Source organism: Populus euphratica, unplaced genomic scaffold (genome assembly GCF_000495115.2).
Source record: "Populus euphratica unplaced genomic scaffold, PopEup_1.0 scaffold171.1, whole genome shotgun sequence".
NCBI classification, from domain to species: domain Eukaryota; kingdom Viridiplantae; phylum Streptophyta; class Magnoliopsida; order Malpighiales; family Salicaceae; genus Populus; species Populus euphratica.
The window spans coordinates 292,089-304,403 of NW_011500056.1; the positions used below are offsets into that span (position 1 = coordinate 292,089).

General features: G+C 31.6%; 1 protein-coding gene and 1 non-coding gene across 3 annotated transcripts; both read left to right on the top strand.

Annotated features, from left to right (window-relative positions):
• The first annotated feature begins 8,085 nt into the window (after positions 1-8,085).
• On the top strand, positions 8,086-8,159 carry TRNAI-UAU (transfer RNA isoleucine (anticodon UAU)). The gene has a single exon. It is a non-coding gene; the product is annotated as a tRNA-Ile (tRNA).
• Positions 8,160-8,340: 181 nt separating this feature from the next.
• On the top strand, positions 8,341-12,315 carry LOC105107870 (protein IQ-DOMAIN 1-like). Of its 2 annotated transcripts, XM_011001943.1 has the most exons (7): positions 8,341-8,618; positions 8,914-8,978; positions 9,071-9,238; positions 10,305-10,532; positions 11,573-11,686; positions 11,773-12,085; positions 12,119-12,315. In XM_011001943.1, exons 1-6 carry the CDS (start codon positions 8,600-8,602, stop codon positions 12,082-12,084), a joined length of 906 nt encoding a protein of 301 aa, XP_011000245.1. In that variant the 5' UTR covers positions 8,341-8,599; the 3' UTR covers position 12,085; positions 12,119-12,315. The 2 variants fall into 2 exon arrangements, with proteins under 2 accessions (XP_011000245.1, XP_011000246.1); XM_011001944.1 differs by lacking the exon at positions 8,341-8,618 and having other exon boundaries at positions 8,904-8,978; positions 11,773-12,083; positions 12,117-12,315.

A 12,315-nucleotide genomic window follows, 5' to 3' on the forward strand; every position in this document is an offset into this window, starting at 1 on the left:
AATCTGATCCAGATTTGTGGATGGAGGCTGGCTCCTCAAGTGGACCCAATAAAAATCGGGTTTACGGGCTCTCCAATGCTACGGCAGACAACTTGCAGTCAACCCGTAGTGTTTCAACCGTTGGGAGCTCCCAATCAATATCGAACTCCAAGTCTAAGGAATTTGAGGCCTTGCAGCAACACACGACTCAGATCACCGAGAAATACGACCATTTATCAGTGGAGTACGTGCACTTCAAAGCGTCTCAAGAGCAACAAAAAACGGAGTATGTTAGACAAAAAACGGAGTATGAGCAATAAAAAGCAGAGTATAACTAACAAAAAGCGGCTTACAAACAGCTCCGCGAAATGGTTATGAACATGGCAAATAGTGGAACATGTACGCCTAATCCTTTTTGGCCGTATAACCATTAGCCTCCTCCAGGATCTCCTCCTCCTCCTCTAGCTCCACCTTTATATTAATTTGTAATAAACATTATTTAACATTAAAACTTCATTTAATATGTTTTTGAAACATATTCAGTTTGTAATGAATATTATTTAACGTTATTTTTCTTTTTTAATATAAATTTTATTTACATAATTGATTTGTATTACAATTAATTTACACAGTTTTATATTATATATCCTAAATAATTTTTTGAAAACAAATTTAGAAAAAAAAACAATTACCAATGATTTCATACACCCACCGACCGCATTGCTGACGGAATTACTCCGTTGGCATTTAACAGTGGCTGCCACACTTACCGACTAATGTACAGACGGATATATTCGGTTGGTATTTCATACACTCACTGACCGACTTACTGACGGAGAAACTCCGTTGAAATTTGATAGTAGCTGCCACATTTACCGACGAATTTACATACGAGCGTATTCAGCCATACCGACGGTTAGTGTCCATCGGTAAATCACGATATCACTGATGGAATACAAATCTGTCGGTATATTCAAGCGGGAATCTTTTTTTTTTGCGCGCAAATTCCATCTGTAAAACCATCACCAAATGGTTTTTTTTTCCGACCGATATAACGACGGAATGTTGAATCACCGACGAAAGGTAACCTGACGGACATAATCCGTCGGTGATTGCCTCTGTAAAAAAAAAATCACTAACGACCTTCTAATCACACACCAACAAAATATTTTTATTGGTAAAACTGGGAAATCTTATAGTGCAACTTGTTGTTTGCCTTAAAAAAAAAAAATACAATAGTGGAGCACTCCTTGGAGAGAGAGGAAGGAAAAAAAAAATAAGTGCAGGATTAGGTTTCTACATAAGAGTTTATTTTTATTAAGGCCATGTTCGTGGGCCTAATTCATCAACATGACCTCTTTTTTATATTTTTATTTTTATGTTTTATCATTTTATTAATTATTTCCATTTAAATATTGATTTATACCCTCTCTTATATTTCTTAAATACATCAAATTAACTTTTTTTTTAAAATAGTGATTGAACTTTTTATAATTTTTTAAATTGCATGATATGTCGAAAGGATTAGTTTGATTTATATCAAATTATTTTCACCTTATAGTTTATTTTAATTATTTGTATTTGTATGAAGTTTCTATATTAAAAAAATCATTTATTATTAACAACAACATTTAGCTATTGAGATAAAATAAATCAAAACATTTAAAACAAGAAGAATAGTTAATTTAAAACATTTGTATATGAATGTATATGTTATTTATACTATGAAAATTACCTTTCCACTTTAATATTTAATGACTCTTTTTTTATTTATCAGCTTATATATTTCTTAGTTTATTTTATAAAGTATAAACAATATATATATATATATATATATATTTTATACTCTATAAAATATACACAAAGATATATAAGCGGTTGCCTCGTTAGGATCCTAGCTTTCATTAATTATATAAGAAATAAAGAAACACACAAGTTGAGATGTCAAGATTAGATTGAGACTTCAAATCTTGTTTGTGCTATGCCAATAAGAAATGCTACCTCTACCTTTCTATAAGGGCCCACATTAGCCACAACAAACTATCTCTAACGTTGAGGAAAGAAAACAAGACTCCTGTCTGCAACAAAACCCTGAGAGCAGTACCAGCCCACATGCACAAGGATGGATGGTGGAGCCTCCATGACACAACTCCCCTCCGGTGACCTATAACGCCAAGATTTTGTTGGATACACAAAATATAAGGACGCCCATGTTGCCATCTAATGATAAGATTCTCTTCCAAGATTTCATTCTTGCTTTTTTACTGTTTACCTCTCCCCTCCACAGTTGTGGAATGAATGAGCCAAGGCACGTCTATCTTCTTGGCAAGTTGCCTCATCGCTGTGGGTTGAATGGGTCTTTCTTGGGTGGCATCTGCCACTTGACTTGCTAGCTCAACTCTTCTTGGCAAGCTCGATGTGACAGCTCCGTCTTCTTTCCTTTCTTCCACCATATAAAATTGCAAAATCATGCTTAAACATAACCTTTTACTCTGATTAAATTTGTTTATGTGTGGGAATGTAAAATAATGTATTTTTTTCTTCTATTGATTCTCTTATACAAGGTTTTTTATTTTCAATATTTTTAAAAGAATTTAACATTCAATTTACTGTAGGTTTATTGTTCTATTCTGTCTCTCTTAAATGATCTTAAATAATGATTTTTTATTTATAATGTAAATTCTAAAGTCAAGATTATCATTTTTTTTTATTATTATTATAAAAAAAAGTTTAAACTCGAGATCTATTAAAAAGATGAGCTATAACATATTAAAAATTATTTTAATTTTAATTGTTTGATAAATAATTTTTTAGATCATAGATTAGTATATAAGGATAGCCATGTTGATTGTATTATTTAACTTGTCTCGTAATATAGAATTCAATAAAATTCTTTTAAAGCTTTGCAATTATCTTCTCTTTCAAGATTTTCTCGTATTTCCTTCATTTATTTTCATAAGTCTATTGTGTATTAGCTATATTTATTATTTTTTACAAGCTTTCATTTTAGTTTTATTTACTGTTTTTTTCTCAATTTAGTTTTTTTTCTTTTAGTATTCGCCACATAATAATCTGGTTAAAAAAAACATTCATGGTATTACCATTTTAGCCTTATCTAACCCTAGTTTAAATGTGAAACAACAAATTGATAAATGATTGAATCAGGAAAAAAAAATTAAGAGAGTTATATAAAAAGATAATAACACACTACACTGACCTGAATTAGCATATTAAATTTCAACTCGAGTAATGAATATAACCATAATAAATTAACCATGTTGGTTAATTTGTCTTTTTTATTCCTTTTTTTATTCTCTTTTTCTATGGGCATTGATTGGACTTAATTCAACATAAATTGGATAAAATGTGGAATTTGTCTTTTTTATTCCTTTTCTTATTCTCTTTTTCTATGGGCATTGATTGGACTTAATTCAACATAAATTGGATAAAATGTGGAATTTGTCTTTTTTATTCCTTTTCTTATTCTCTTTTTCTATGGGCATTGATTGGACTTAATTCAACATAAATTGGATAAAATGTGGAATTTGTCTTTTTTATTCCTTTTCTTATTCTCTTTTTCTATGGGCATTGATTGGACTTAATTCAACATAAATTGGATAAAATGTGGAATTTGTCTTTTTTATTCCTTTTCTTATTCTCTTTTTCTATGGGCATTGATTGGACTTAATTCAACATAAATTGGATAAAATGTGGAAGCAAATTGAGGAGTTATAAAAATAAAAAATATCAAATTTGAAAAATATTATATTGTATCAATCCTGATCAATCAACATCAATTAAACGACAAAACTTAGAATTAACATGATCTCAATTAGGTATAATTTTCTTAAGCTAAGTAATAAAAATGTTGGAATTTCATTCCTTTTTATTTTAAGTTAAATAAAAAAAACCAATGATAATAAAGGGTTAAATTATATTTATTTATTTTTTAAATCAAGGGAAAGAAATGAATTGAACAAAAAAGGTCATGGATGTTATGTCTTAACTCATTGAATTTGTAATTTGTGTCTAGGACTCAATCAAGTCTAATAAATTTTTATCTAAAATTAATTTTCACCTAAGCAAAAAATAAAAAAATCCCCACAAAAAAATTCAAACATGCAAGCATAGTAACCCAACATATCTAGACTCAATAAACAAAGAGCTTGGGCCTGCATGCCTATACCTTATATTTTTTTTTTTAATCTTTTTAGGTGGTGAATGACTTGTTATCAACCTCTTTGTTTCTTTTGAAATAAATAAAAAACTAACAACCACCCTTATAACACCTTGAAATTAATTTATTAACATAAAAAACTCTAAAAAAACCTCAAAACATAAAATTAAATGGGTTAGATTTCTCTTCCTCACCATTAATATATATTTTTTAGATAATACTGAGGTTTTAAACAACCACCATCAAGTAAGACCTACAGACACTAATATTAACCAATGTGGTGGCTAAAATATGCAAAAAATAGTGACTTTCTTTCTCTCCATATTAGAATCTAGCAAAACTTTCTCTCTTTAAAATATTAGGGATTGAAAAATAATAAAAATAAATTTTGATGCTAAAATTGAATTGAGAAAAACTTAAGGGACTGAAAAGTTCTAATTATGAAAATTAAAGGACTAAATTGTACATTTTGCTCCAACTTTAAACACACTAGCTTTTTTTGGCATCTTTTCTAAGTTGGTTCTCTTTCTTTTAATTTTATCCATTACCAACAAATTTGAAGCAATTCACTATTATTTTTTCAATTAAAAAACACAATTAACAAAAAAAGAAGAAGTAAAGGGACAAAAAAACAAAGAAAAAACATTACTCTAGTTCACAATCCATTGTTATGAGTGAACAATACTTGGCACTATTCCAAACCACCCTTTCATTTTAGTTTATTTTTTATAAGGCTACATTTAGTTAGTGTCTTCGCAAATATAAAAAGTAGAGGAAGATATTTAATTAAAGGGATAAAAACAAATGAAAAACAAAAAATTAGGATGGATTTAAAATGAATTTTTTTCATTTTAAAACAAGAAGTATAGAGGAGACATGTCTCAAATAGTCTTTGTCTCTTTATGATGGTAACCAAGCTTCATCTAATTTACCCATATTTGAGTGACTATGTGATAAAAATTTTGTTTTTTCCAACAAATTTGTAATGTGAGGAATGTCAATTGAAAGCATGAGTTTTTTTTTTTACACAATAAAATAAAATGGGAAAATACCATGATATAGAAAATATTTAGAAAAATATCATGTTACATGCTACATCTGCAACTTGCATGTTGCATCCATGACTTGCAAGCCGCATGAGAGGCTTACAACTCCAAACAAATTATAACTTTAAGAGCTAATCTCTATTCTTTTCTCCAAGTATAATTATTTTTTAATATTTTCTATCAAATTATTTACTTTGTTTATGATAATTAATCCCATTTTAAAAACTAACTTCGAAGTTTAAATATAAATTAATACAACTCTAGTTATGGGAGTATTTCTACATTGGATGACTAGAGAGTTGAGATAATAACATGTTTGATGTTGATACCTAGAGGCTTCTCTATAAGATATAGGTATTAATGAAATCTAATAGTTTTTATTTTTTTATAAATTAAATAAAAAAGTATACTAAATTTATGATTTCTCATGTTAGATGGTGCGAGGTAAGAGATTTCACTTTGCACTTCACTTATGTCCACAAGTTCTACATGAAAACATTTGATGCACAACAACCTCACTAGTTTTGTGCTATAATTTGTTTTTTTATTTAGGAGTCATTTTTTTTTTAATTTCAACTTTCTTTCTATTATATGTCTTTCATGTTTTGATATGTTATATGGATATCATATACCAAGGATTTGATATTATCAATTACACTTGTAAATCAAGAGGACGATGCATAATAATTAGCAAAGGTCATGTTGATTGGATTATCTTAGCATATCCAGAATTATCTTACTACCGGTAAGGAGTTACATGCTATCAATTGTGAAGGTAGGCATGAATGAAATTAGTTGGTGATTCATGTAAATTATCTTGATCTTTAAGGTCTTAAAAGAGATCGAATGTTTATAGAGCAGAAACTGATAATTCATCTGGACACCCATATGAGATGACATTTGCCAATAACACATTGGTTTCTTACACCCATATGGTCATATTTCTTTAGGCATCTATAGAATCTAATGCATTAAGAGCTGTGATATCTTAGACAAAATTGATAGATATGCAATGTTTTTTTTCTATAGAAAACTTATTAAATATTGTTGATATTATTATATATGATTGGTGGGTGATAGTTATTTTTTAATGTATTTATTATGTTCATTATAGAAGGCTCGAAAAGCTATATTTGTTATCCGTAAAGAAGTTAATGAGATGGGATATACCCTAGCCAATAATACGCTCAACTTTTTCTATTTTGGACTATAATAGGTTAGCGAGGTTAGGTTTTTCGAAGTGATCTTGAAAGAAGATGAGACTACTTATCATGAACATGAGACTAAGATAGGTTCATCCATGAGCATTCCTAACTCATTTACGAGTTAGGATGATTTTGATGTTGATCCTTGCATGAGTAATATAAACCCATCCATGAGCACTTTAGGCTTATCCACGAGTGCTTTAGGCATGTCTTTAAGTGACAATTTTTTTTTTTTTTTGTATTTAAGAACTATCTTCTCTCTCTTCTTGAACCAATATCAAACAAAAAAAAATGTCATTTCTAATTTATCTTATCATTGAGACAATGTTAACATTTTCATTGTTTTGTCCTTTATATTTGTTAAAAAATCAAGTATAAAAGGTAATTTAGAACTCAATTTATTGCAAGGAAAGTGTATACATAATTACCTGAAGAGCAAATTTGCAGATACTGTGTCAACATGATGAATCCATGTGCATGTTTTGTGTCTTTAAATATAACTTGATTATTTTGCTGTAGACTTTTAAAAGCATGGTCACCAAGTATTGGCAAATGTATATATCAATCAACCACATGTCAACCAACTATTATTATGCTTGAGATTTTTTTTTTTTGTTAACTTTGAAAGCTAGGGCTAGAATTAGAGGATTTGTGTCTTGAGATTCAATTAGTAGGGTTGTTTTTAATCCCCCAAAAAGACTTTCAATTGATTTTCATAGTTTATTGTTTATAAAACCCTATTGTACATCAATAGATTTGGCTTTTTAATTTATCCTTCATCTTCTTCTTCACATATTATTGTTATATATCTTCTTTGCATTACAAAAATTCAAATATCTATGAGCTAATTTTTTTACTTTTTCTCAATTTGGGTATTGGATTGAATTTCTTTAAATTGATTTTTGGGTTTTTCTTAATTTGGGAACTAGTTTCTTCAAATTGTGTTGAATTTTTATGAATTGATTTTGGGGATTTTCTCAATTTAAGGACTAGGTTATCAAATTTTTATTCTTATGAATAAAGTTGAAAATAGTATATCTAGAGTTCTTGGAAAAAACATATTGTTTTAAATCATCTAGTAGGATATTCATAATATTAGTTACTTATGGTTGAAAATCAATTTTCCAGATTTTTGCTTTCAAGATTCTTGAATCTAATTTCATATTTCAAATTAAAATTGAAAGTAACACTAAAATCTATTTTAAGAAAGATTCAAAGCAATTCTAGAGGAGAAAACGGTGGTTTTTATTTATTTATTTTTTCTCAATTTAATGGAAAAGTTTGAATATTTCATACAAGAGTATTTTAGTAATTAAATAAAATATAATGACAATTATGTAATAATCAGATATTTTTATTAATTATTTTTAGACACACCAAAAGGATGTAAAATGTCACACTTGTATATTTCAGGTCATAAAATATATATTTTTTTAAAGTAAGCCGGGTGAGTGAAAAACAAACTAACTCAGTGTAATTTTTCCAAATTATTATTCTTATTAGCGTTTGATTTTTGATAAATCATATTTGATATTGTATTAAGGAAATATGAATAAAATCTCAAGGAGTTGAGATGAAAAGGATCAACATAGAAAGGCCCCAGAGGAGTAAGGAAAAGGTTTTGAAATATTGTTTTAATTTCAATATATTAAACGTACCATCACTTTAGCACAAGCAGGGTCCCGTAGCTCAGTTGGTTAGAGCGTTGGTCTTATGAGCCGAAGGTCGCGGGTTCGAGCCCCGCCGGGACCAGCACTTCTGTAGTATATTTTGATTTTCCTAAACTTTCTTATTATAATTTTTAATATATTTCTAAATTATTTTTTAGATTAATATATTAAAATTGAAGAAAATGCAGTTCTCGCTACGTTCCCGAACAAATTTTAAAACCTTGGGACTAATGATTGGTGAAATCCAATTGGGTTAGGTGCTCCGTCGGACACCTGATTGCGCTGTCGTTTTAATGTATGTGACTGTTGACCTTCCAAAAGATGAAACACCAGTTTCAGTTTGGTTGAGCAGTCAGTTGAAGGAGAAGAGAAGATAGCACCCATCCCCTTTCCACCTGTTTCTTGCATTGCACTTCAACTTCTACCTCTTAATTAATACTTGGAGTGCCAATATTGATCTCCACAACCATTGCAACGAAGAATGTGTTGCTTCTCTTTCTGAACCCCCCATAAAAAAAAAACATGGGTTGTCTCTTCTCTGGTATGTTTGCCACTGCATACGTCTAGTTATTTTCTCATATACACAAGATCATGTGTTCATGTCAGCATCAACTTATCAATGATTGATGATAGCTATGTTCTAGTGTACTTGTTTGTTCTGGCTTATATTAATGAGATTTGCAGTTGATTTGCTAATCATTGATTCTGCTTTGTGTACGTTGATTAAGTTTGCTGAACTAATCATTAGAAATGGAGGGGTGTTCTTGATTTTCTATATACATGCGCACGCTTAATCTGCTAGAAATAATTAAGCTGATCTATACCAATGGGCTCAGGGAAGTGGTTGAAGTCTATTATAAGAACGAGAAAAGCGAAGAAAGATGGATCAAAGAAAGTAAAGGTAAAAATACTCAGGATGCTGATGATTCCTTGTGGTAAGACAAAGAGCTGTTGTTTCTTTTTGTAATCTGTTCCTGCATCTCTGTGAGACAGGTACATTCGGCTACCGAAAAGGAAAACGGGTCGAAGGAGAGCTCACCCACCCATGGAGAATCAAGTAATCTTGCCAATGGTGATTTGGAGAGCAATCATGTTGTTCCTGGATTGTCTGCTGAATATATGGCTGCTGTCAGGATTCAAGATGCTTTTCGGGCATACAAGGTACATTTCAACGGTGTGATCATATATATATAAGGAGCATTCATTTTTTATTTTTTGGGACCCATGAATCAACCCTTTGATTATGATAAGAAGAAAATCAAGAACATGGCAGCGACTGCCAGTTTCGTTTCTGCCTTCGTTACAGGACAGCTGCTTATGGCAGTAGCTTCATTTTGTAAGCTGAAATCTCCGCCTGCATATAATGGATGAAGAATTTGGTTTGGCATGGAAGAAACAGAGAGTGATAACTTCAAAACATTCACTCACCCTCCTCCCTTTCGTGGACAGGTGCAATGGGATTCGTACCAATCTCATAGTTCCTCAACATTACTCGATAATCAAACTAGCCAAACATGCCTAAACATGTAGGATGCTCTTTTCTCAATGTGTTGAGTTGGGTGACTCTTACCCTTTTAGAACCTCGTGCCTGTTTCTCCATCATGCATGTCTAGAAACCTCATAGCCACATGAGATTTCTATATTTCTTATTAAAACAATTTGTGTCGGAATAATTTATTCATTTCAGTGAGGTTCACCAAGTTTCATTGATTTTGCCAACATAATTTTGGATTTCATTTTATTTTTCGGTACTTTCCCTATAATTTTCGTTCCATTAAGGTTCAATCTGTTTGTTTTTTTATTTATTTATTTTTTTGCTTTAAATTAATTTTTAGTTATAGCATTTTTGTATTATTTTGATATAATGATGTGAAAAATAAATAAAAAATATTTTAATATATTTTTAAATAAAAAAATATTTTAAAAAATAACTTATACCATTCTAAATATCGATAATTTACACTCTTTAGACGGACAACGTAGATTTTCTTGTTTGTCAGGGGAGATTTGGTGGTCGGCGGAAGGAAGTGAAGTGGCCTGGAGGGGGGTGGGGACCAAAGAGGCCATAAAGGAAGGATATAATTATTATTTTATTTTATTTTATTTGTTAACACTGATGGAATTTCAAGTAATTTACTTGCTTGCTCCTTGAGCTTATAGCCAATCCAACCCATATAGAATTTGTACTTTCTGTGAAGTAATAACGGCTTGCTTTTCTCGTTTTCAGGCAAGAAAAGCAATGCACCGTCTCAAGGGCGCCGTGAGGTTTAATGTGCTGATTCATGGTCATGACACTCAAAAGCAAGCTTCAAGCACATTAAGCCATATACATTCATGGAGCAATATACAGGCACAGATTAGAGCCCGCCGGCACCATATGGTCACCGAAGGCCGTATCAAGCAAAAGAAATTAGAAAACCAGTTGAAACTCGAGGCCAAACTTCAAGAGATTGAGGTACTAATCTCTGTTACAAAATGAAATAGAACAGAAAATTATGTCACCGGAAAATATACTAGAATGTTGCCAATTTTAAGAGGCACCTGACCAGTCAACCAGTACCGATGGTGGGTTCCACTAAATTTTGTTGAAGACTTTTCCACCGAATTGAAGCGAGTGTGCATGCTCATGTTTGAAATTAATTTATTGCATAATTCCAAGAATTTAAATGGTTAAATAAAAACTCATATATGATTGATTTGAAATTCCTATCCCCTGATCAAAATGACTATATTACTATGTAAAAAAAAACCCAAAAGTTTGGTCTCATGTTGGTTTTTCCCTGTGAGATTTTAAAGATTGTTTTTATTTATAATACAAATAATTCCTGATGAGCAATGAATGAGCCTGACCCCTTCTGTGTGGACTGGTAGCTTCTAGCTTTTTTCTCTGTGAGATGGAGCTATTTGGGGAAAAAAATAAAATTTGTCCAAGTGGGAAATGTCTTCTAGTTAAGTGGCAGAATTTTTTTTTTAATTAACATGGATATTCAAACTAATTTATATGTATCATGATTAATCTCATTAATTTTAAAATTAACAAATATATAAATATCTAATGGCTATAAAAAATTTAATTATGCTCTGATCTGACCTTTCCATGGGTACTACTTTCCCTGTGAACAGTTATAAAAGAAATTTAGGAGGATTCAAGAGAAAAGGAAGTCAGCAGTTACTTTCCTTGTAGTTTGGAATTGTGTTTCAAATGATATTTTTCATGAAAAGGAAGAATTGCATAAGGTTTGTACAGATACATGCTCTGAGAGAAAGTAAATGCATCCAAAGTGGTTAGCTCCCAAGGAAAATAATAATAATAATAAGGGCAGTTAACCATATTTGGTTCCCCAGAAGCGATGTTCCCAAAGGAAGAATTTAATGGCGTCCTCACGCCGTGTATTTTATATGGAATGTGGTTGTAAGCCCGGGCCTCTAAATTATTGCACGAATTTAAGGTCCAGTGTCCACATTTGTTTGCTCAGTCTTGACTTTGTTGACCAGGTGGAGTGGTGCGGTGGCTCCGACACCATGGAGGAAATCCTTTCCAGGATCCAGCAAAGAGAAGAAGCAGCAGTAAAGCGTGAACGAGCCATGGCATATGCCTTCTCTCACCAGGTCCATTAACTGTTAACATATTTATTTCCTGCAATCTCTGGTTCAGTTGGAGGTAAACGTGTGAGCTTAATGTGAATGATTTACAGTGGAGAGCCAACCCTACACAATATCTAGGCCAGGCCTATTACAGCCTTGGCAAAGAAAACTGGGGTTGGAGCTGGAAGGAGCGCTGGATTGCTGCTCGGCCATGGGAGATTAGGGTTCATGCTGAGCTTCATAACCCCAAGAAAGCTCATCCAAAGCAAGAGAGCAAAACGGCACTTCCTACCAAACCTGCTTTGTCAAATGGGAAGGTGACTGCTAAATCTAAAAAGTTGCCTAGCCCAGCTGTGGATTGTCAAGCTGCCCAGGTTGCCAGTTCTACAGCCGGCTCGTCTCATCTGCTGGTTCCAAGTTGAGATATTATAATCTGGCAAATCATTTACTCACCAACTTATACTCCCTTCTTGATCCTGTGTCCCTGTATTGTTTATTTTCGGGGTTGGTGTGAGATTGGCATGCAGAGTGTAAAATAAATATATTTTTGCTTACAATTATCAAAGTAAATTATCTTAGTAACTAAAAAGATTCATCAAGCAAATTTGGCTTGTTCGGTAATGACAAGAGGCTTCATTTTCTTACCTCGAAAA

Bases quoted from the DNA above. Each gene is read 5' to 3' on its own strand.
- LOC105107870 (XM_011001943.1), top strand. The intron at 9,239-10,304 runs GTACATTTCAAC...TCTCGTTTTCAG, and splicing joins ATGCTTTTCGGGCATACAAG to GCAAGAAAAGCAATGCACCG. The intron at 11,687-11,772 runs GTCCATTAACTG...AATGATTTACAG, and splicing joins CATATGCCTTCTCTCACCAG to TGGAGAGCCAACCCTACACA.